Source organism: Xenopus laevis, chromosome 9_10S (assembly GCF_017654675.1).
Source record: "Xenopus laevis strain J_2021 chromosome 9_10S, Xenopus_laevis_v10.1, whole genome shotgun sequence".
Classification (NCBI taxonomy): Eukaryota; Metazoa; Chordata; class Amphibia; order Anura; family Pipidae; genus Xenopus; species Xenopus laevis.
The window spans coordinates 72,346,293-72,371,834 of record NC_054388.1 but is presented as its reverse complement, the minus strand read 5'-3'; the positions used below and the strand labels follow the sequence as shown (position 1 = coordinate 72,371,834).

Here is a 25,542-nt window from a genome sequence, read left to right as displayed (position 1 = left end):
AATGTTTGGGACTGTATTGGGTACTTTCTTCTTTGAATCAAGCTGGAGGTTGTCTTTGGATGAGATTCACTATTGCTTGAAGAGCTCTTTAAATAGGAATACAAGAGCTTTTCCTGTCATTGTGTTAATAGAAGATTTTACTTCTATGCTTGAATGTTTTGCTAACTTGATTTGAACCCTTTGTGTGTCACTGGGTGGATGATAATGTCCTGTTATGGTCCTCCCAGATATTACCACTCGCCTCTCTTGGAGTAAGTGAGACTAAAGCAACATCCAGTGAATTAAGAGCCAGGTGATAGATTCTCACCAACTTCAGGCCTGTGAGTCCCTTTCCATGCCATTCTCAGACACTGGACCACTAGCTCAATGGGGACATGTCAAAGGACTGTTTTTACCTGTATATTGATTCCAGCAATGTTTTATTTAAATGATATTGAAATGGAAATCAGCATAAAAGAGGGGGTGTATTTATTGTTATATTTTAATGTATAGAATGTATAGTATTAGTGGATCTGTTTGTGTCCAGAAAATGATTTAAGTGCCTTTAACATAATATCACAAATGTCTGAAGAGGAGCACCCAGATCCTTTGGAGCAACTCTGAAGCACAATACTGAAAGTGGTTCAGAAGAAAGCCATCTGGAAATTATGAATAAAGGCTTTCCAATGATCTTATTTCCATTATTTGAAATCACTATTATTAACCTTGGTTTAACATTACTTGTAAATGTATGAAAAAAAAGTATTGCCCTCTTTCTATATACAGTTGTGTTCAGAATAATAGCAGTCCAACATCACTAACCTGATCAATCACTGTTTTTGGTAGAAATGCCATGGCAAATAATTTACTAGTAGGTGTAGCAGACCAACAGACCCAAGGTGTAATTAAATTATTAATTGAGGCTTGTTCAAATTAATAATAACTTGTTCCAAATAATAGCAGTGTGGAGTTCACTTAGTGAGGTCATTCATTCTGTGAAACAACAGGTGGCCCTTATTTAAGGAAGGAAGGCAGCAAATGTTGTGCATGCTGGTTATGGTGCATTTCTCTCTATAAATCTGAGTAAAATTAGTTGTTCCAGACATTGTTCAGAAGAACAGAGCACTTTTATTTAAAAAAGTTGATTGGAGAGGGGAAGAAGGGCAGAAAATGATAGGCTGCTCAGCCAAAATGATCTCACATGCTTTAAAATTGCAACCAAAACCCGAAAGACATGGAAGAAAAAGGAAAACTACCATTGGAAGGTCTAAAGTTACCTATGAGTACGGTTACAATTAGAAGACGCTGATGTGAGGCCAAGCTATCGGCAAGAAGCAAAAAAGTACGGACCAAACCTCCAATAAAAAAGTTTCTCCTTTATTATTTTGCCATTAGAAAAGATTATATAAAAACATGTAAGCGCATCACTGCCTAGGCCTATAGAGGGGACGTGAGACTCTGCGGCAAGATTGCAGCGGTCTAACTTAAAGTTTATCGCAAAGAAGCCCCAGCAAAGTCCCTTTGTTGAAAAAAAGAAATGCTGAAGAGGTTACAATTTGCCAAAAACACATTGACTGGCCTAAAGATAAACAACACAACATTTTGTTGACTGATGAAAGTAAGATTGTACTTTTTGGGTCTAGGGGCCACAAACACTGAATTCAAACCACAGTACTCTGTGAAGACAGTGAAGTATGGTGGTGCAAATATCACGATATGGGGATGTTTCGCATACTATGATGTTGGGCCTATTTATCGAATATCAGGGATCATGGATCAGTTTCAATACAAACTTGCGGGGTGACATATAAAAATGCTGTTTCAGAAGCAAAACCAAGAAAAGCAGAAGAATTGTGGAATATAACAGGTGCCAGAAGTTGGTGGACTCCATGTAACACAGATGTGCAGCAGTTCTCAGAAACACTGATTATACAACTAAATATTAGTTCAGTGATTCAAAGGAAAGCAAAATCTTGAAACATTTTTCAGTTTATACAGTGAATGTTTGAGTTTGTAAAGAAGAATGCAGATACTGCTATTTTTTTTTTTTGGAACAGCCTAATATTCGGTTTTCTTCACTTTCTGTAAAGGAATAACACAAGTTTGAGAACTGTTTCATCCTGTTTTGTGCAGTGTTCCCAATGCATTTGTGTGTATAGAAATAAAAAATGATTATAAGGATTGAGTTTTATTCACTTTTTAAAACACACTGCTATTATTCTGAACAAGACTGTAAATACCGTGTGTCTTTAATTAAGATCCCAGCTACGTTTTGTGGACAAAATCCACTGCCATATGGCATTACCCTTACAGTTTAATATAAACATGACAGTTTTTGTCCATATAAATATGTGCTTACATACTTAAGAGTTTTGCTGGCAGCTTCCCTTGTCTTCTATAGTTAGTTTTCTTGGTCACATTTTTATGTTCCAAGGTGGCACAGTCTACTACAAACAGACACAGAATAATTAACATTTCAGTTTATTTACACCACGAGAGTAACACACCGCCATAATGTGGTACAAAATACTGCACTGTTAACAAAGTTGAAATCAGTCACTCTTGCCACAGAAAATAAGTAAAGATAATGGAAAATGTCGGTGGGAAAAAATGGCAAACAATATAACATTTCTAACAAAATAGTAAAAAAAAAAATTAATAAAAATAAAATCAGCCTCCAGTTCCCTTAGAGGAACATAAAAAGTGCTGGGAACAAGATGGCCCACGTTTCTGTAATAGCAGGCTCCAACAAAATTGAAGGTCAATGGAAAAAAAAAAATATTCAGATACAAAATCATCATTACAGATCTGATGTAAGATCAGGTGAATGTTGCATCAAACTCTCTAAGTATATACTCTTAATTATATATATCTTATGTATATATATTTATACTTATATACACACAACTTTCAGTCTTGAAAAATTTAAGTGTCGCCTCCAGTAACAGGATATTTCTGTTGACCCCTTCTGCCGATATGTAGAAGAACTTTAGGGGCTCAACATATGAAATGGTTTTCACTAGAGGTTTTACACTTTTTAAACTAAAACGTCAAATTTATAGCTATACATATATAGATTTCTTTAAACAGTGATTATTCAGAATGAGGTGATCTTGCCCACCTCAGGAAAAAACAAATTCCTGTAACTGTAAGAAGTCACCTGCATCTGCTTTCTTCCCTCTGCAAGCTTTCTGCCAGCATCCCTTCTTATCCTACATAATGAAGCCAGACCTATCTCAGAAGAAAATGCAAGAGAAAATCACAGAATATATATATATATATATATATATATATAGCATCAGGATACAGGCAGAAATGTGATCACTTTGATAACAAGTGCTAAGGATTGATGAAATAGTGGGAATGATAAATATTTTAAAAGAATACCTCCTTATACAACCTGAGCCATTTCTCCTATCTGACGACAGTTGTAGCAGCAAGAATTGGCAGCCCCCCTGCTTTAGTTATGGCTGGCAACAATAGCAGCCAAGCCCCATTCCACAGTTTAGTCCTAGCGCGACACAATTGCATCATAATGGATTAGTTCTCAATGCACTTATTAATAAAAACGTGTAGTTGAATGTGTTACAATCACTTCTGGAATAAAAATCACTTGTCTGCAAAACTGTTTTTGAAAGAAACCACGGCTATGCAGCATCGGGCAAACTACAGCTGTTGCCACAATCAAAAGGAAAAAGTCGAGGAGCTAGTGTAATGTGGGCACAGGGATTTGAACATGTGATATGCTCCTGGATTTGCTTACAGATACTGATAGCATGTTTTTGTACACAGTGTTTGAACAGGGCTGCAAAGTGTAGCATGCAAGCCCTTCAATAGTGTTCTACAAAGATAAAAAAAACACAATATATGTACACTAAACACAATGAGAGATGTGGCAGTTTGACACACCAACTCCCTTCCCTGGCACAGTGAAACCCACCAGTTTTCTAGTAGCGGGATGCACCAGACGTCTGTCTCCCTGGCAGGCATAGGCATTTCAGCAAAATCAGCTTCCCCTTCAAATTACAATATTTTAAGGACTCACTTTTTGTTACAGTTTTAACTGCACCCCTAGTCTGATCCTACAAAAGGACTAAAACAAGTGCCGTTTTCTTTGCAAGGGTCAGACAATAGACGATACATGTGATCTGCCCTCTCTAAGCCTGGTGCTGCAACTTGACCAGGTACACAGTATAGGACTGAGCTGTGCTTGAATCATGCAAATACATAATAAAATCTAGAAAAATAGATTTTTATATATATCTATATATAACTATCTTTTATATATATATATTTATTTAAAGGGAGATCAATGCCCAGAAATAGGAGTGTGGCTCCTCCCTTGCACACACAAAATTATATCATTTGCAACCCCATGGAATGTGTGGAAATGTCAGACAGGAAATAAAATGAAAGTTAACAAGGAATAAAATTCGGCAACAAGTGTGTCTGGGCAGATACTTCCAGTTGCAGGTCCATAAACTTCAAACAATTGGCAACTGGTACATTCCCAGGAAAAATGAAGCTAGACTCGGATTGATAAGAACAGGAAAGCTTGTCAATAACGAGGGTCATATGTAGCCTCAACAACGCTGTTGATATATCATGCTCTGAAAGCTGCATTCAAACCATATCCTCTGTAAAAGTAATCATTTATTGCAGTAGTTTTACTGTGAAATACTCACAATAAGAACTTAAGACAAGAGTGTAACCATGGCAGTACCACAGTGCTACTGGATGCTGCCATCATGTGGTATAGAACACTTTCATAGTGGACTCGAAATAATCACATGCAGTAAACTCCGAAAAGCAATATGAAAAACTAACAATCCAGAAATGTTGAAGAAGTATATTGTGTGTTAGGTGAATGCCCAATGCATAGACCTGGCAGAATCGAGCATGTAAGTATACTTGCTGCACCTCAGAAGAATTACAATTCATGCAGAGTTTAGCATTTTCTGGATGGTTCTCAATGTTAAGAAACCGGCCATAGACCCCAAAATGAGAATGGCAGCAATAAAGGAAATAGTGAAAAGAACACGACATGAATGCTTCAATGTAAAATGATCAGTTTGTAACTAGGCAAAAAATGTGAAAGGAGGAGAACTGTAGCACTTAAGTGTATGAACAAGGAATAAAAGAGTGAGCAGCCAGTGTGGTGCAGTCACAGGGTGTAGTGTTATTACACAATGGCCATAAAATGTAATAAAATACACACAGTTAAGGGCACATTGCTAGGGTTCAAACCCATAGATGAGCTGCTAAGTATCTCCCAGATCTTCTACATATGAAATTTGCTGCCAGGACAAGAAACAATGTCAAGGTGCAGCCTGCAATGTAACCCCTACTGAACCAAGTAACGTAGCCAAGTTCAAGGGGAGCGGATTTGGGAACACAAACTGCTTGAAAGCAGCAACATGCTGTTCCCTTTAAACAGTAAGGAGCTTAACTGCAGAAGTCAATCTGTCAGGCAGTTGGTATGATTCACATGCTGCTGTTATTCAGCTAGAAAACAGACCTCAGCATGGATAATAAGTGCTATATATTGAGGTTATATCCAAGACTGAGCGTGCCCTGCTCCATTCATGCAATTCCAGGAGCAAGGCTCACATACAGTAAATTATTGGTCTCATTTCAGGAAAAAACAAAAGTTTGCAATGCCTTTATATGACCTATTAAAATTAAAGTTGAATGAATGGGTCCTGCTTCATTTTCACAAAAAATACTTACAAACTTCTGCTGTGACCCTTCCTACCTATCTAACTGAAAACCACCACTGCTACCTTTCCCTATAGATCATATATATGTTGTAATGTATGTAACAAGATCTAAGGGCGAAAAAAAAACTCTCCAGGGAGAAAAAAAAAGAAAATATTTCAGTATAAAAACAGGAAATCTTCGTTATCACAAGAAAAAACAAGTTCCTTACAAAAAATACATATATAAACCTTTGAAAAAAAAATGTAAAAATGAAATGGGAACTGGAAATGTTCTGTTTGCCTGTTAATGATCTTGCTCAAAAAAAGTTATACAAAATGTAGTTTAAAAAAAAAAAATCTAAAACATAAAAACAAACGGAGCCCCTTAAAAAGGTTGCACAGGCCAGTACATGCTTCCCGCGCAGTAAGAGGCCACAGATCCGAGCTCCACAATGTAGAAATGCACCTACAAAAATAACTTGTAGGTTAAGTCTTTGTTTTGTGAGCACAAACTTGAGTGGAGAAGACAAGTCTGGTTATCGTACAGATACAACATGCAACTTGACTCACAGAAATCAAAAATGATGACTGCCGTATGATACCAACACTATGATAGCAACACTCCACCTTACAGCACTGTGTCAATGGCAGGAGACACCAGTTGTGTGCAATGCGCCACACAATTCCTGGGGTGTGTAGGTGTTTAGGTTTAAGGCAAGTCCTTCAATTTTTCAGAACTTAATAAAAGAGAACCATTTAAATGGAAACAAGTGTCCCATCCATGAACAAGGCACAATCCTTCCTCCTGCTTCTTTCAGATTAAGTCATACGTTCCTGACATTAATAGTATTCTAGAAAATCTTTTCATCCCATCCTTATTCTTTCCCTTAGGAGAAATGTTCAAAAATGATAAACCAAGTGGTTTAAAAAACAACTGTCCAGAGACCATGGCCATCCAGCATACACTTCCAGCGCTCACAGAATTCCTGTGAAAAATGCAGAATGTTAAAGCACCAAACTGTATGTAGGACCCCAAAGGAGGTCTTTCTCCTTGTGTTTCTTTGAATTAGTACTTGTTAAAAAATAACATGAAAGTAAAGTAACAAAATATTTTTGGCAAGAGCTGCCAGAGGCTCCTAAGGGAGGCATGTCCCCTCAGAAAGCAGTGGTACAACATGGCTGTGCATGCCGCTGTGCCACAATTTGCGGTTCTGTGGATGTGATGTACACAGGGTTCTTTACATCCAGATCACTGCTAGTCATTCTGTAGACTGAGCGCAGGCAGAGAAATCAGAGGAGACACCCCCCCATCAAAGACATGGAATTACACAACTGACAGTTGCCAGATTCTGCTACAGAGGAGGTTCTTCATCCATTGGCTCATCCTCTGTCCTAAGAGTGAAGGCAGATAAATTGTGTATTACTATGATTGGAACTTAAACAAAAAGAAAAAAACATGCTAGCTTAAAATACACTTATAAGCAAATCTAGGGCTGCTAAGACATGAGTCTGAGCTACTTGAGCTCGGCTGTGGCTCAGTTGGTGCCTGTTAGTGAACACAAAATCAAAGTGTATTCTATACAGAGAAAGCATTGGTTCAAATTTGGTTTAATGCACTCATATTTTCAAAACAGAAATGACTTGCATAGAGAGGGTGCTGAACACAGATGACATGTCTACCAGGATTGGCTTCCCAGTAGGCCCTGGTCCTGATGGACCCTGCCATCCAGGCCTAGTCAATTTACATAGCCTATTGCCCAGCTAATATCTACTGTCCCTGCTCCCAGCCATGGAAGCCTGAGGCAGGGAGCTCAAGCCATCTACATTGTTAGTAGCCCTGTTAAAACGTAGGTGCACAAACTATAAGAGAACAGTGGTGCCTATTTACCATGTGATACACACCAACACTGCACAGCACCCTCCCATCCTAGTAATGTGAACTCATTCTGCAGTTGCTACCCCAGTTGGATATATGGTTGATATGACCACACATCCATTCAGCTGCACATCCAGTGAGGGAAGAGAAAGAAGGGATGTAGAAATGGTGACAGGTTCTGAGTATCTGAATGATCTGGCTACAACATGGGAGAACTGGAACTGTAAAGGTGAAGAGAAAGGAACATTGAGGGATATTGGCATGGGAAAAGCAGAAGCTATTGGCAAGTGGGGTGGGACTAGGATGGTAGATTACAGGAACCAAATGGACATAAGTAAGGAAACAATGGTATGCAGGGGAAATAGGGAAGGAGTGCATGGAAGGATGGCATATATGGAAATGGGAATAAAAAAGAGAGACAAAAAGAGTGGAGACTGATAAAAAAAATAAATCTAAATTAAGTCACAATGACAAAAAAGGAAAATAAAATGTGAAAGGATCAGAGACATAAGAGGTGAAAATGTAGGCCAGATTTGAAGAAATTATGTTAACGGAAAGCACCTAGGCCCAGCACTTTGTGGTCACAAATTCACTTTGGGCAGGGGTGGGAGCGGGTTTGGTGTACTTATGTATGTAGTGGACTCTTGAGCTGAGATTCTCTGGTGAGATTAATGCACTCCAACAGTGAATAAACTCTGAATGAATTAAATCTAATTTAAGCCAGTAATATTTTGAGCATAATTATCAATGTATAGTATACTCTTTGATTTTGTACTCACTAACAGGCAGGAAAGGCTGAGCTCTGATGCAGGCTTAGAAAACAGTCCAATGTGGTCTACGGTCCACCTCTCTCCACAGCGTTCAATAGGCAGACAGAAGAAAGTAGATTCGCTCTCATCCGCAGCTCCAGTGAGTCATAGAGGCAGCCTGAGTGCAACTACATGGATCAACCCAAAAATGCAAAAGCATGCATTTTAGGGTCAAATTCCACTCTGTGTAGCTGCACTTAAGCCATACCTATTTATACTTTTGCCATAAAGTTATTAGCCTAATGCTTTTAAACTACCTATCTGATCCCCATCTGGGGGGGCTGCCACATTTGAGCAGCAGTAATCTGTTATCATAAGAAACTCTGACAGGTTGAGAACGGACAGTCAGACTGGCAAAACAATCTGGTTTAGGAACTTCCGGAAACAAATGCAGACATCAGCAAAGATGAACTATAGACTTCTTTCGATGTACATTCATATGTTGAAGAGTAGCTTTTTAGTGTCAGTAACACTTTAAGTAAAGTCAATGTATGAAAAAGGTCTTATTGCCAAATTATTGATGGTTTGCGGTGGAGCCCATTAACTTCTAGTTATGACACAGTTTACAGTTATCAGTTCTCACCTTCGTTCCTGGCGAACATCTACCGACAGGGATGCCATTGCTGTCACAGTCTCTGCCTCCTCATTCTCACACTTTTGAGCTTCAATAAGTGAATAGGACACAGTTGAGGAACTTATATGCAAACAAGGCCAGTATTCACCTGGAAGAAATATTATGGGATTTATAAATATGTACACTGCTTTTTGAAGGAGAAGTTTTTATTATTGAGGGTGCCAAATGTTAGCTACCCCCTCAACGATTATAATCACTTAACTGATGCCCCAGGCAGGTGCCCATGTTAGCAGAAAACTGCAATGGCAGGAGGTTCTTCTCAGCAAGCACCACAGAGCAACCATCTTTTTCTGCTTCTTCATTCTTCAGTTGCCCCTGGCTGATGCACATGCAGTAGAGTGAAAAAGTAGTCTTTTCGCTCTGCTTTTGTATGTATGTGCGATCACTGTGCAAAGAATGAATCAGCAGAAAGACTATTATTCAGTGGTTCTTGTTCATAAATATCCAAGGCAGTTTTCTGCTGACAGGAGCACTGGCCGAGGATATCAGATAAGTGATTATAATGACTGGGGGCTTTCTTAACATTTGGCACTGTCCTGTGATTTAACGTTTCCATCCCCTTTAAGCATCCTTGTTACTAAAACTCAAGAGAGATAACGTACAAAAATAATAAAACATTAAAACAATGACCTTGCATTTATGGTCTCAAAAATTAGATGCATTACAACCGTTTTTTTTTTTTGGCAGAAAGCTAAAGGTAAGTCTGGCCAATTGCAGCACAAAAAAGAAAAATGCCAATAAAAATGTCATTAGCATACATTAGTATACTGCTGGACTTTGCAAAACAAATGGTTATGTTGTGCTCTTGTGTTCGGGGCTGCTATAATTTTGTTCAATAATGACAGGTGCTAAACAGGGCAGCACATGGATACTGATTTGAAAGTAGACATGCTTATGCTGAATGCAGGCTTTTTTTACACTCCTCACTTTGGATCTGAATAACGTTTTCCATTGACTTGACTGCATTGATGTTTGGTCTCTGCTGCAATACAGACTCAGGAAGTGGCTCCAGCTGAAGAAAGGAGAGAAAAAAGGAGCGATTAGGACAAATAATAAAAGTAATAAAAAATGCAAACATCTCTTCTGTGTAGTTTATACACAGTGAATGTAGTTTGTCTGAAGTATACATACAATGTGACTTTTCCATTACCCTACCTTATTTCCCAGCAGGACAGACACACAGGCTTCAGAGGCATCACAAATAGCTGTTAAATCATAGGTGGACCATGGGATACCTAGCTCCCACCAAGTCCCTACGTGGATATACAGGATTGCTTGGAGGGGAAACTTGGAAGGGTGGGAATGGGTAAAATGGTGCACTGAATCACCGCAATATATACACAACTACAGCTAGGGGCAGAGGAACTGCCATAGCCTAGATTGTCCACGGGTCTACTGTTTGCAGTTTTTAATCTTTATTTTTATGGACAGAGTCCAGCACTGCCAGCGATATTGCAGGGCAGTGGGTGTGTACATGTATGAGTGCTTTTACTGGCTAAACTTAATAAAAGTTACATTTTAACTTTCTTTAATTGGCTATGCTGATAACTGAACTGGTTTGTCTTGTAGAGACAGGAGGAAACGTTACTATTTTGTTTCTGAACACCTGTCTCTTCACTTTGTTTGTTTATTGACAAATAATAAAAATAATAAAAAACGCAAACATCTCTTCTTTGTAGTTTATACACAGTGAATGTAGTTTGTCTGAAGTATACATACAATGTGACTTTTCCATTACCCTACCTTATTTCCCAGCAGGGCAGACACACAGGCTTCAGAGGCATCACAAATAGCTGTTAAATCATGGCCTCCCTCGAGAGCAAGAACAATGCGACCCCCAGATATTTCCATAAGTTGCTTTGTCAGGTACCCAAAACCTGCAAGGAAATTCAGAATGGAAAATATGACCAAAAAGGTAGGTATTATCATACTATTGAAGGTAATTCTTTCTCTACCTCTTCATCTCTCTTTTATAACAGACAGCTATTTGATGCATTCTTGTAAAATGAAATACAAATGAAAAAGTATTAATGCATCTGGCGCACATGGCACACAGTTTCTTCAAATGCGTAAAATGATATAAACAGTTTTTATGAGCAACTGAAAGTGTGTGGGGAAAAAAAAAAGAGTGAAAAAAATTCAATTATAAGAGGATGGCAAAGTGTATATGAAGGGAAAAGTGCTGTGTTCCAGAGCAGCGGTGTATATAACAAGCAGTCCATGATGTTTAACCATATAGAAGTGAGAAAAAGAGTTTGTGAAGAACACTGTACCTGATGTATAAGGTAAACCATGCAGAGTTGCTTACATTTAAACAGAGAATAAATTTACAAGCATTATTTATCTCCCAACAAAGGGCAACATCTTGAAAACTAACACCATTCAGCAAAAACTTCCTGTGTCGTAGAAAAAGCCAAAAATTCTAAATAAGCTACCAAAGGGAGGAATGCAGAACAATCTTACTTACACTTGGCTGAGACTGTGTAACCACCAAGTGGAGATGGGTGTCCTTCCACTGCATCAAACCCAGCAGACACCAAAACCACATCTGGAGAAAACTTAGCAGCTATGGGCATCACAACTGTCCTGTACAGTAAAGAACACATCAGTGGAGAACAGCAGCTGCTGAACAAGGTACCAGTTTTGATACTCTAAGAAAGGGGGGCTCTTTACCCACCTTATTCAACAGTGAAATAAATAGGGCTTGTACAAAACATACTTTTGCCTACTACTTTGCATGCTCAAGATAAATATATAGTTTTTCTTTTTCTTTCATGCTAAACAAGGCAGACAGGAAGATTGAAGCTACTCTATGGAGGCCATTGCAAGGTGGATCATTGCCAGTGCACGGATAAGACCCTACATAACAAAATCCAACAAGTAAATAGGTCAAAACAAAGGGCAAAAGGATATAAACATTGATTATTTTTTTGCATAAAAATTTATTTTTGGCACAAGTCCTATTCATTAATATCATGTTGAACAAGGGGTAGTGATGGGCGAATTTGCGCCGTTTCGCTTCACCGGAAAATTTGCGAAATTCGCGAAACGGCAAAAAAATCGCGAAACGGCAAAAAATTCAAGAAACGGCGCCGGCGTCTTGTTTTTTTCGGGCGAATTTTTGTGGGCGTTTTGCGAATTTATTCACTGGCTGCGACTTCGCGCCTGCCGAATAAATTCGCCCATCACCAACAAGGGGTATACTGCCTGTTTAAAGAATCAGAAGACTACACAAAATGCAAATTACATTAGATTGATAGACAGGAAGGCAGAGAGACAGAAAATGTAACACAATATTTTACCTGAAAGCTGCCAGATATTCTGCATCTCCCATTGGAGGGTCCAGACCACCAGTAAAAGCCATGTTCACATTGAAACCAACTCCAGCACCTGTTCCAACCTACAAAACAAAAAAGTGTGTTAAATATAATACACAGCAATGATGCCAACCATGTAAGTATGCAATGATGTCCAAAGCAACAGATTCGCCATTTTGGCTGAAGATGCTGGGGAGGACAGCTCTGAACTGGCATGTATGGAGCAGGCTGACTCTCAGAGCACCCTGGGAGGCAGCATCTCTAATACGGGTGGTGGGAGGATTGCAAGGAAAGAAAGGTAAGTTTTAGTTATAGGAAACTCAGTTATTAGAAAAGTCGATATGGTAATCTGCCAAACGGATGCTTCATGCCAAACAGTCTGCTGCTTGCCTGGTGCTAGGCTTCAGCATGTGATGAAACGAGTGGACAGGTTATTGGGAGGGCCAGGGAAAGACCCAGCAGTCTTGGTACACATAGGTACCATATGATAACTATGTATAAATAAATAAGGGGATCATATAATAATCTCTCTAATGCTTTATTTACGAGTAGCTCCTTCCAGCTGACACAAGGTCACCCATTCCGAAGAAAGGAGGTTCCGCCTAAATATTCGGAAGGTTTTTTTACAGAGTTGTGAGATGTGGAATTCTCTCCATGAATCAGTTGTACTCGACTTGTACCCCCTGGGAGGTAGGTAGAATGGCAGAGTCCTCTTTTAGTTTTTTATTGGACTAATGCAACTTTTTTTCAAAAAGGAGCAACAGGCTGTGGAAAAAGGTAGCAATTTAACTGGAGGGACAGCCAATGTTTTTGGGCCCCCACCCCCAGTGAAAATGCATTTTCTTCCTAGACGGGTTACTTTCTTTTTTTTTAAAATTTGTTTTTATTAACTTTTTCAAAAAGACATACAAAAGTACAGAAGAAAACAAAAGAAAGTCTTACAATTGTCTACCTAGGGTAGTCAGAGGTTACATATTAGGTACAACAAAGCGATATGCCTGCATTTGCTTCATGAAGAGCAACACAACCATGCCTAAGTCACTGCTTGAAATGAGTGAGTAGCAGTGTCAGGCAACTCAAGCCAAGGACCCCATATCTTTAGGAATTTTTCGGGACACCCTCTAGCTAAATACACAGCCTTCTGCAGGGGGAGAATTTCGTTTATTAATCGTTTCCATCGACTTAAAGAGGGGGGGCAAGTATCCTTCCAGGTCAGCAAAATGGCTTTCTTAGCATAATAGAGTAGTTGCAAATAAAATAATCTCTGGCAACGGGGAAAATTAAGTGGTTCAGTGAGACCCATTAGACATAGCTCCGGGGAGCGAATATTCGGTAAGTCAAAGCTAGATTGAATATAATCTAGTACCGACCCCCAGTAACCTTGTATACTAGGGCATTCCCAGAACACATGAAAGAGAGTACCAACCTCCACACCACATTTGTAGCATGTGTCTGGTGTTCCCGGGTAAATCTTGGCAAGTCGTTGGGGGGTGAGATACACCCTGTTGAAAAATTTTATCTGTATCAGTCTATCCCTATTTGAAATGAAAAGTTCTGGAATCTGCTCTATGACACCCTTCCAAGCCTCCTCATCCATAGTTGGGATATCTACTTCCCATTTTAGGCGTAAACGTTCCACATGTGAGCCCGAGGATTTCTGTAAAATAGCGTAAATCCATGATATGGCTTTTTGGAGCCCTGGCTGCCGGAGATATCTTTCAAGCGTACATTGGTTTAAGTCTAAGGGACGGAACCGAAACTGGGCCTGAAAGGCATGGCGCAGTTGCAGATAGCGAAATATCATATTAGATGGTAGCTGATGCTCTGTTTTCAAGGTCTGGAAGGGTTTAAGCTGCCCTCTCTCTACAATATGGGTTAAGTATTTGATTCCCATAGACGCCCAAAGCCCAGAATCGGGAAGCCCCTTAAAATGTTGAAGTTTGGAGTTCTCCCATAAGGGGGTACCAGGCGACCAGGTATCTTGGCGTGGGTACATGCGCTTCATATATAGATTGAAAATTTTTATCACTGGGGTCATAGATGAAGTATGGGGAAAAGCGGAGTTCTCTCCTCTGTACAAATGATTTGCCAGGGCCTCAAGTGAGGTGGCACACGCCGCTTCCACCAAAAGGGCATGATTATTCATATCTACCGTCAGCCACCAGTGAGCATAAACCAGTTGTGAGGCATGGTAATAAAGTAAAAAGTTTGGCAACGCCAGGCCTCCCCCTGATGTAGGGGACTGTAGGGCTGCTAGGCTGATACGGGGGGCTCGATTCTCCCAAAGAAAGGAGCTGGTTATTTTATCCAGTTGTTTGAACCAGCTTTGGGGTATATATGTTGGGGCATTATGTAACATATATAAAAATTTAGGCAGGAAAATCATTTTGACAAGGTTCGCCCTTCCCACTAGGGAGAGAGGAAGGTTGGCCCAGGTCGTAGTTTTCCTGCGGTATTCCTGTAAGACAGGGTCTAAGTTGTTGGGTATATATTCTTTGGGGTCTCTATGAATTATCACACCTAGATACTTAAAGGAGCTAGTCCATTGCAGAGGAGAGGGGGTTCGGGCCAGGGGTGGTATCTGATCGATTGGGAATATTGTAGATTTCTCCCAATTTACTCTAAGCCCAGAGTGAGCACCGAACTGGTCAACCACTTGCAGAAGCCTAGTTAGCGAGGCCCCCGGGTCTGCCAGATATACCAGCATATCATCGGCATACAAGGACACCTTCTCTTCCAGCTGACCTAATCTGAGACCAACTATGCCTGGATCTCTGCGAATCTGAACGGCCAGTGGTTCTATCGCTAACGCAAACAGAAGGGGGGAAAGAGGGCAGCCCTGCCTCGTGCCTCTATGTAGCTCAAACGGTTCTGAAAGGTAGTTGTTGACTTTGACCTGCCCCGTTGGGGATTTATACAGAGCTTTTATCCACTTGACAAATCTGTCCCCCAGACCAAAGCGGGCCAGGACCTCCCACAGATAAGACCACTGGACAGTATCAAAGGCCTTGGCCGTGTCCAATGAGACCACAACCCTCACTCCCCTGTTATCATGGTGGGCTTGAATATTTGTATACAGACGCCTAATATTGATATCTGTTGCTCTTCCTGGCATGAAGCCAGTCTGATCTGGGCAAATCAGATGCTCTATTACCCCTTTAAGCCTGGTAGCCAAGACCTTGGCAAATATCTTAATGTCTGCGTTCAGTAACGAAATGGGACGATATGAGTCGCACAAGTGGCTGGGTCTGCCCTGTTTTAAGATCACAGTTATCGTCGCTAAAGAGCAGGAGAGCGGGATACTGCCGGACTCAGCAGAATCATTAAAAAGTGAGGCCAGGATAGGGGCCAACAGAGTAGCATTCGCCTTGTACCACTCAAGCGGTATTCCATCCGGGCCGGGGGCTTTATTATTAGGGAAGTTAGCTATTGCGTCTTTAATCTCGTCGGCCGAAATAGGGGAGACTAAGGATTCAATCTGTACACCAGTTAGTTTTGGGAAGGGTGTCAGCTCCAAATATTCTTCCATTGCGGTCCTATCGTAGCAACCTGATTGATATAAGTCCCTGTAAAAAATCCCAAAGGCATTCGCTATTGCTTTAGCGTCTAAGAGCTCCTCCCCGGAGGGTGCAATCAATCTAGGTATGACTGTCAGCTGCGTGGGGTCCTTCGCTAAAAGTGCCAGCAATTTGCCACTCTTATCCCCTCTATCATACCAGGCAGCCCGCCTATTCACTTCGAACTGGGAGTATTTATCGGTAAGCAGGAGGTCTATAGATCTTTGCGCTGCTGCTAAGGCTTGTCTGTGTGAGGGGCTATCTCCCTGAGTCAAGTTGTTCTCAGCTTCCAGTAGGTCCGTCTTGGCCCTCTCTATGTCCCCCTCTACTCTAATACGCTCCTTCTTAATGAGTGAAATATAAGCACCCCTAGTCCACGCTTTACATGCGTCCCAAACTGTTGCTGCTGCTGCAGTATCTGCATTTATTTCCCAAAATTCTTTCAGCTGGGGCTGGAAACTCTCTAGTACACAATGGTTGTGAACCCATTTTGGGGCCAAACGCCAAGGGTAAGTCTGCTCAGGGCCTGGGAATTGGAGGGATAATTGTAGGGGTGCGTGATCAGAACACACCCGGGGTAGGAAATCAGCATTTATGACAAGGCGGAGTGCCTCTTGGTTAGCTAAGGCGAGGTCTATGCGGGACAGTGCAGAGGTTGCTACAGTGAAGCAGGAGTACTGCTTAACATTGGGATGTTTGCACCTCCACGCATCTAGTAGTCCCGCTCCTGCTATCCAGTTAGAAAAAATTGAGGAGTCCTGGGCTAAAGGCCTGAGCCTGTCCATGGAAGAATCAGGGACTGCATTGAAATCCCCTAACCACAGAGTCGGGTACTGCCCCATATTTGCTACATGCATTAGTATCTCATCGAGAAGGAGTACAGTAAAAGGGGGAGGGACATACACATTGATGAGTATTAGGCATTGATTCAACAACAGGCATTTTAAGATTACATATCTACCTTTCGTGTCAGTTCGCAGGTCTTCTACTCCCAGACCTAGCCCCTTCCTAGTGAAAATTGCCACTCCCCTGGAGTGCGAGGAGTATTCGGCATGATAAAGGCTGCCCACCCAAGCCCGTCTCAGTGCCAGTACTCTTCTCCCCGTGAGATGTGTCTCTTGGAGCATACAGATATCTGCCCTTGTTTTTTTTAAGATAATCTAAAATAATAGAGCGTTTGATGCGGTCATTCAAACCACGCGTGTTCCAAGACACTACTTGTATCGTTTTCTGTCTAGACGCCATGACTATCCATCCCACAGGGACCTAACCTGAATGTTCAGGAGGAGACCTAGGCCATGCTTGAAGCCCTGAGTAATTGATGCGGGTAGAATTGTAAGACAAAGCAGTAAGAAAAACATATAAAACATGTAGATAGGAAGCCCAACTTGAGTCAACAAGTTATCCCCCACCCGGTACCCCCCCCCCAACCCGGGGATACATCAGTCCCTAAACAGAGTACAACTTTAACTACTAGGGAATGTAAACCAGTATTTCCCCCTAACTGCAGTAATGCCCTGTGGGGCCTTTAGAAGTGCTGCGCATAAGCTCCATCTAGTCAGTTATTTTTTTTTTTTGGGTGACGAGTGACCAACGTAATTCTGTCAAATGTGGTCCCACCTTTTGGTACAGGAGGAGAAACAGAATATCAAAATAAAACATAGTATGCTAGCCTCGAAGATGCTATGAGTCACAGAGACTGTCTTTTGGTGGTGAGGGAATCCAAAATCAACTCAGTATAAGTCATAATCAGATGATTGGACCCGTAAACACAAGGGAAGCATTTAGAGAGAGACGGGAAAAAATTCCAAACAGTTCGTTGACATTAAACACAATATACGACCTGACAAAGCTCCATCCTCCGGACTATGGAGTGGGACGTCTGGGAGAGGAAGGCCGATGCTCCAACCACTGGATGATGTCACCCGGGGCATCAAAAAAAAGAGCTTTTTCCCCATCCAGGATCCTCATTTTGGCTGGGTAAAGCATGGCATATTTAATCCCCCGCTCTCTCAATCTGCGGCGAGCCTCAGTGAACGTTCCCCTTTTTTTCTGGATCGTAAGCGAAAAATCAGGATACAGAGAGACTCTCGCATTTTGGAAGGTAATATCGCCTTTTTCTCTAGCAGCTCTTAAAGCGGCATCCCGATCTCTGTAATTAAGCAACTTGAGGATCAATGGCCGCGGTGGTGCTCCCGGAGGCAGACGCCTGGCAGGAACCCGGTGTGCTCTTTCAACCACGAAGTGTTGGGAGAAGGTGGAGGGACCCAAAGTGTCCTGTAGCCATCTTTCAATGAAGTCTTCGGTTTTGCTCCCTCACATCCTTCTGGCAGGCCCACTATTCTGAGGTTAGATCTACGGTTGCGGTTTTCCAGGTCGTCCACTCTAGAGGCCATAATCGTGTGTTCCCTCTGGAGGTGTTGTACTTGTTGGCCGAGTGTTCCCATCTCGTCCTCCAGCAGCCCAGTCCTGCGTTCCACCTCTGTCGTGCGCTCACGGACTGCCTGCAGGTCCTGCCTCAGGAGAGAAAGGTCAACACGCACCTCTTCAATTTTCGAGGTGAGGGTCGAACTGGTAGCTGCGAGTTTGGTGGTAAGAACCTCTCTGGAGTCCGCGATTGCCTGCAGAAGGAGTTGAGTGTCTGGGGCCGCCGGCCCTGGATCCTGTGGAGCAACCGCTGCTGAACCCTCCAGCTCATCAGAATGGGCCGTGTCGTCACCCTGACTTGGCTCTCGTGATGCTTTTGTGGGTTTTGTATAGCCATCAATCCGTTTCTGTGCAGCTTTTTTTTTCTCCATCTCCTCTCTGCAGGGACACCGTCCCTAGTGGGTTGCTTGTAGTCAGGACTCGCAGTAACAGGTGGGTCAGGCAACACTCACCCAGGATAATATCAGGGGTATGGAGCTAAGGCACAGCGCCTTTGGTTAGTTCATTGTTTCCAGCCACACAGCCCCCTTCAATGTGTGATCTCAACTGCTGGACAGGATACTAGCGGTATGGCCCAGGGGATTGGGTAAGGCAGCCAGGTAAACCCTCTCTCTGCAGGATCAGGATGTGTAGGGCCTGATGAACCTCCCCTGCTTGGCTGTGGTACAATATGCAGGGGGCCCCAGAACACTGACAAGGCTATACAGTGGCTGCTGCGGGCTGTAGATGGGTCCCCAGGGCTCCAGCACCACTCACCCCACCGTCTGATGTCGACGGGTTACTTTCTGATATGCATTTGTATGATCTGTTCTTATATTCCTATAAAACAGATCATGCAAATACATATCTGATAGAAAACAGCCCAGGAAGACACAGTTCACAGTTTCTCCCTTCAGGAATATCAGTTCAAGCACCACTGGGAGTGAGTATTCAGGTAAAAACTAAATACACAAAAAGCTTAACATGGTAGTCCAAAAGCAAATGCTTTGAGCTTCTCACCTCATCTGGAGCTCCACTGCCTGGAAAAAAGTTACCATCATCATAGCGATGGAGTGATATATAAAGGACATTTGGGTCACTGTAAAATGCCTGTTGGGTACCATTCCCATGGTGAACATCCTGAAAAAGAGGTTTACATGTATTAACATTTACAGCACATTCCGGCAAATAGAAGCATTTATCAGCTGAGATTTTTTTGAAAATCAGAATAGTATTTAGTAACTCTGATTATATTATCTGCTGGGATATACATTTACACAGGGTCAGACTGGACCCTGGTGGTCCTCTCCGGCCCAGACCCGATCCCTGCCAGCGATCCCCCCCCGCCTGCCGATCGCCCAGACCTGATCCCAGCCAGCGCTCCCCTGCCTGCCGATCTTCCCTCCCCCAGTTTCACTGAAGGTAGGTTTAATTTATGCATGCTCTTGGGAGCACAGGTGATGTGGCCCCTGTAGGGGTGTGTGGGGCCCCTGGGGTGGCAGCCCTGGTGGGCCCTGTACCCACCAGTCAGACCCTTCATTTACATGCTGATAACTACAAAGAAACACTGAATGTGTGTTTTAACCCACTGGAGCAGATACGCCAGGACAAATGAAAACGCATATTAGAAGATGGTCCTGAAATAATGGGAGATATTAATTGTACCTCATTATTTGGCATCATTACACAACATTATTGCAGAATTTCTGCAATGCCACAATTTAACTACCTTTGTTAAAGTTCCCATATTTATTGTACGCATGTCTTTAATGATATTAATATAACTTGCTACAATAGGTGTGGCATTGCAAATGAAGAAGCCTGGACTTATGCAATGTTGTGGCGGTTTGCGTAAACATAAATTAGTGCAAAGGTTTATGGGAGAACGAGATGAATCATGGGTAATTAACAAACAGATGTGGCTGATCAACAGGTGACCTAGTCCAATTCATCTACCCCAATTCATCCTTAAAAAGAAAACAACAACAAAGAGCTCCTACTAACCCAATCCACAATCAGCGTCTTCGCGACATTTAATCTTTGCTGGAGAACCTTGGCAGCTATTGCTACAGAGTTGAAGTAACAGAAACCCCTGCCAGGGTAAAAGAACTATAATTAATATATATGGATAAAAAAAAAAAGTAAATATCTTTGAAAGCAAACCATCAGCTCTTAAGCACAAAACTCTGTTAACGTAAAGGATAACTGTCAGTATATTTAAAAAAAATAAAATTACAAACAAAAATAAGGTAGATGTTAATAAAAAGGTTTCACAAAATAGTATTATTCATTAATATTTAACTTTTTTTCTGTCTGAAAATGCACCTGACCTAGCAAGTGGATTCCCACATGAAAAAGTAATACAGAAAGCACTACCTGTCAAATATTCAATCACCGCTACAGTTTTGGTGCATGTTTGTAGACATTAGTTCCCCTTTAAACAATGAATCATTTTTTAAACAAGTGAGAAAATAATTAGACTGCCCCCTTGGAGTGAGGAAGTAATTTTACCCCTCAATAAAATAAATTTAAAAAAAGATTGTAACTTACATAGGTGTACTTTCTTCTGCATGGTGACCTGGAGGACGAACCACAGCAAAGCCATTCTAAAGAAAAGAACAATAAAATACTTAAATTATTCCCCACAGGAATAGGGATGGTGTGGCACATATGGTTCTGGCAAAAAAACATAAGCCTATCCTGTGAGCCAAAAAGTCAATACATTTGTGCTAACCAATTTCAATGAAATAGGAGCTGCAGGAGGCAATTAAAATCACTTTCCAGATTAAATATGCCAAATTGAAGAGTGTCTCAGTGCCATATTAGTGTCACAGTGCAATATTACAGATAAACCCACTTTATTTTCCCCTAAAGGGTTCGGTAACACCAAAAACTGGAATCCTTACTTGTATTTGAAATTGTATCATCAATGTATGATGTGAAGAATACTACAGAAATGATTTGGCTGTACTTTAACATGACTTTAATAAACCATGCCTGAATTAAAAAAAAACAACCTGAAACCTGATTATCATTTATATTATTCCAAGGTTCACAGCCAAGCATCCATTTATAACAACCAGTCTTAGGTACACTGATAAAAGCTATACCCTATTCTTTCTTTGGGTATGAGAAAGAAATATTATTAGTATAAATATGGAAGAAGGCAGAAAACAAAATACAAAAATAGCAGAACATATATTGAATAGTATTCACCTTGAGCTCTCCAGAAACCACCTTTGAAGCCAATTCTACAACACAACCAACTGCAAGACGGGCAGCACCAGAAGAGTGCACTTCATTCCAAATCGTGTCACTATCAACCTAGCATAGGAAAAACCACTGCAGATTAGGAAACAGAAGAAGAAAATAATACTAATCTGAAAAAGACAATGAAATGCCTGGCAGGACAAGAAACATTTGCAACAACATCAAAATTCATTTTAAAGTGGACCTGTCACCCAGACAAAAAAATCTGTATAATAAAAGTCCTTTTCAAATTAGACATGAAATCAAATTTCTATTTTTTACTAAAGCACCCATAGCTGTTGTAAGCTCAGATCATCAAATATTGTCTGCCACTCATCTATGCCCTGGGCATAGAGGTGGGGCAAACAATTACTTTTACTTTCCATTCAGCATTTCCTAGAAATCACTGCTCTCCCCACATTCCCCCATTCTCTTCACCATTTAATTGTGTAGCCAGGGCATTAGATTGGACATCAGGTCCCCCCTCCTGGTGCACAAACAAGATTCTGAGATGATACAAGGCTTTCCTTAATAACAGTGTTCACAAAATGGCCCCGCCTGCTTGCTATAATTATGAATTGCCAGACTGGAGGAAACAAGATTCAAATGATTTATACAGTGTAATTAAAGTTCATTTTGCTTGACTAATGTGATAAAATAGGATTATGAATAATTTTTTTGGGTGACAGGTCCCCTTACTAATGTTCTTAGTTATACAGCCAGATCCAAGGAACTCCACAAACTTTTATTTCTTACATATTTCTCACCACCTAATCTTTTCAAAGTCACAATGCCTAAGTGAACAACATTTATACATATAATAAATAGTGATGGGCGAATTTAAACCGGTTTCTCTTTGCCAAAAATTCGCAAAATGGCAAAAAATTTGCCAAATGAATTGAAATCTATGGGTGAAAAATCTATGGTGTCTTTTCCTTGGCGAAACCTGGTGAAAAATTTTGCTCATCACTAATAATAAAATAAGAATTAAATGTGATGCTTAGCTAAGTAGGAAACACTTACCCCAACCCCGCCACATGTGAGACGAACGAAAAGAGAAGCCAAGGAACCTATAAAGAGGAGATGGGGAGAGATTTGTTAAAACCACAAATATTTCTGGCATAAAACCACATCATCATGTAATGTTGTAGTGAAATATGATAGTTCACATATTCAGATTTAAAACTAAAGGTGTTGATGATGAACTGATAACAAATGAAGGCAGGGAAATATGCACATGGGCTTAACAGAGTGTAAAACCTGTGAAAGAATTAGGCTGCAATTTTCTGCCTCAGGCTGAGGGCACACGGAGCGTTGGCTCCACTATTCTCAGCCTGTGTTTTTATTACTGAGAGAAGTGGATCTCATCCCTTCCACAGCACCACTGATCTGCACTAAAAAGTACAGCTTCTGCTTTAGTACAGGTGTATTGCAGGTACATGCCTGCTTTTGCGGTTTCGGGCCCATCTCTGTTCTCTGTTTTGTGAACCCTTTTAGCCTAAAATATCCATGTTTACTTAATTTTTCAGATGGAGAAAAAAGGGGATTTTGTATTACTTACCGTTAAATCCTTTACTTTTCAGCAGTCTGTGGGACACAGGGACCATGTGGTTTAGCTTCTACCATCAGGAGGCAGGACACTAGAAGAAGAGCTGACTCCTCCCCATTTAGCTATACCCCCCCTCACCGTAGGGGAGCTCAGTTTTGACTTACCAAGGAGACTTAACTCCAATAACTAGGTACAATTGAAATACTTAATCGCAAATAATAGTCTAAGGAATCGCTTCCCAGAAGGGAGGCCCTGTGTCCCACAGACTGCTGAAGAGAAAAGGATTTAATGGTAAGTAATACAAAATCCCATTTTCTCTTGCAGATATCTGTGGGACACAGGGACCATGGGGCATACCAAAGCTGCCCCAAAGTTTTAGGGTGGGAGGAAGCGAGGCTGACGTCATTAAAACTACCGCAGCCTGTAATACCTTGTTCATTAATGACTTAGGGGAGGGTGTTGTAAGTAATGTATCAGTGTTTGCAGAAGACACAAAACTATCCAACCCAATTAATTCCATCCAGGATGTGGCATCCTTGCAACAGGATCTTGACAAACTGGCAATCTGGGCAGCTAAGTGGCAAATGAGATTCAATGTTGATAAATGTAAAGTCATGCACCTGGGATGTAAAAATAGCCAAGCCACTTATACCCTTAATGGGACTGCACTAGGCAAATCCATTATGGAAAAGGACCTTGGAGTGCTTTTAGATGATAAACTTGGCTGTAGCAAGCAATGCCAGTCAGCAGCATCAAGGGCAAATAAGGTCTTGAGCTGTATTAAAAGGGGCATAGAGTCACGGGAGGAGGGGGTCATTCTTCCACTGTAAAGAGCACTTGTAAGGCCCCATCTAGAATATGCCGTATAGTTGTGGTCTCCATTACTCAAACAGGACATTACTGTATTAGGGCAACTAAGTTGGTAAAAGGTATGGAAAATCTTAGCTACAGTATGAGATCTGACATGGGGCTAGACATGTGACTTGTGCTCTGATAAACTTCAATCACTCTTTACTGCTGTACTGCAAGTTGGAGTGATATCACCCCCCTCCATTCCCCCCCCCCAGCAGCCAAACAAAAGAACAATGGGAAGGTAACCAGATAGCAGCTCCCTAACACAAGATAGCAGCTGCCTGGTAGATATAAGAACAACACTCTATAGTAAAACCCCATGTCTCACTGAGACACATTCAGTTACATTGAGAAGGAAAAACAGCAGCCTGCCAAAAAGCATTTCTCTCCTAAAGTGCAGGCACAAGTCACATGACCAGGAGCAGCTGGGAAATTGACAAAATGTCTAGCCCCATGTCAGATTTCAAAATTGAATATAAAAAAATCTGTTTGTTCTTTTGAGAAATGGATTTCAGTGCAGAATTCTGCTGGAGTAGCACTATTAACTGATGCGTTTTGAAAATAACACGTTTTCCGATGACAGGATCCCTTTAAGAGAGAACTCCAGGACAACCCCTGGTGCCAACGATAAGTCTGGCCGTAGCATATTCGAATCAAGGATTGTATCCTGTCTCCTTGAGGACACTAGAAAAACTGAGCTCCCCTACGTTGAGAGGGGGGTATAGCTAAAGGGGGAGGAGTCAGCTCTTCTTCTAGTGTCCTGCCTCCTGATGGTAGAAGCTAAACCCCATGGTCCCTGTGTCCCACAGATATCTGCAAGATAAAGGTATTTGGTGTTTGATGCAAATGATTTTAAATGGTGCATAAATAACCAGGTTAAAATATTTAATAAATATAACCACATCTTCTCATAATTTAATACTTTTACGACAACTCCAAAGGGGTTGGAGAATGGGGAAATGCAGTAAATTGCCCCTGCCATTTGTTTCAATTCCAATTTAATGTGTGCAGTGGCATGTGGATGTATTTGACAAGAAAGAGTGGTCAATGGATCTGGAGCTAGTGCTCTTCTCTGTATTTTCTGTTGCCCTAATATTTTAGTTGCCATCCTGGTGCTGTCACTAGTGCATAAGTAAGCATTTGTGGGAGGTACACATTTCCTGTTCAACAACAAAGACATGAAATGTATTTTTTAGGGTGATGGCATATGGGGAGACTTGCCACCAAAAGGGTAATAAGCTGTAACCGTGGGCAACCAGTCTCCTAAACATTTCTCGGTAATAATGAACATTGGGATCACTGCATGTAAAATATTTTAAAATGTATTTTTAGCAGATTAGCTGCAAATAATGCAAAAGGCATTTTCCGGAGATATAGATGGCTTGTCATAAGTGTTTTACATGCAGTGATCCCAATATTAGCTAGTGGTGCCAATGTTATTGTAGAGGTATTCTCAAAAGATTTGTCATCTCCTCATGCGTCCTTGTTCCTTCCTGAGGAGCTTAGTGGCTCAATATTGAACCTTAATTTCATGATTTCCTGATACCCTATATATTGCACGGGGATATCAAGGAGTACATTTATTTACACAGGTATCTGAATTTTTTATTTTATT

General features: G+C 41.2%; 1 protein-coding gene across 5 annotated transcripts in view; it reads right to left on the bottom strand.

The window, feature by feature from the left end:
* Positions 1-2,444: 2,444 nt before the first annotated feature.
* Positions 2,445-25,542, bottom strand: part of hdac4.S (histone deacetylase 4 S homeolog) — a 106,938-nt gene continuing 83,840 nt past the window's right edge. For all 5 annotated transcript variants that reach the window (XM_041578788.1, XM_041578787.1, XM_018238911.2 and 2 more), the window contains 11 exons: positions 22,550-22,596; positions 21,494-21,601; positions 20,828-20,883; positions 20,282-20,369; positions 19,298-19,417; positions 12,300-12,397; positions 11,465-11,583; positions 10,741-10,874; positions 9,925-10,009; positions 8,947-9,085; positions 2,445-7,070 (listed from right to left, as the gene is read on the bottom strand). In XM_041578788.1, the coding sequence (XP_041434722.1) occupies positions 7,031-7,070; positions 8,947-9,085; positions 9,925-10,009; positions 10,741-10,874; positions 11,465-11,583; positions 12,300-12,397; positions 19,298-19,417; positions 20,282-20,369; positions 20,828-20,883; positions 21,494-21,601; positions 22,550-22,596 (1,034 nt within the window). In that variant the 3' untranslated portion in view covers positions 2,445-7,030. The remainder of the gene's footprint in view (positions 7,071-8,946; positions 9,086-9,924; positions 10,010-10,740; positions 10,875-11,464; positions 11,584-12,299; positions 12,398-19,297; positions 19,418-20,281; positions 20,370-20,827; positions 20,884-21,493; positions 21,602-22,549; positions 22,597-25,542) is intronic.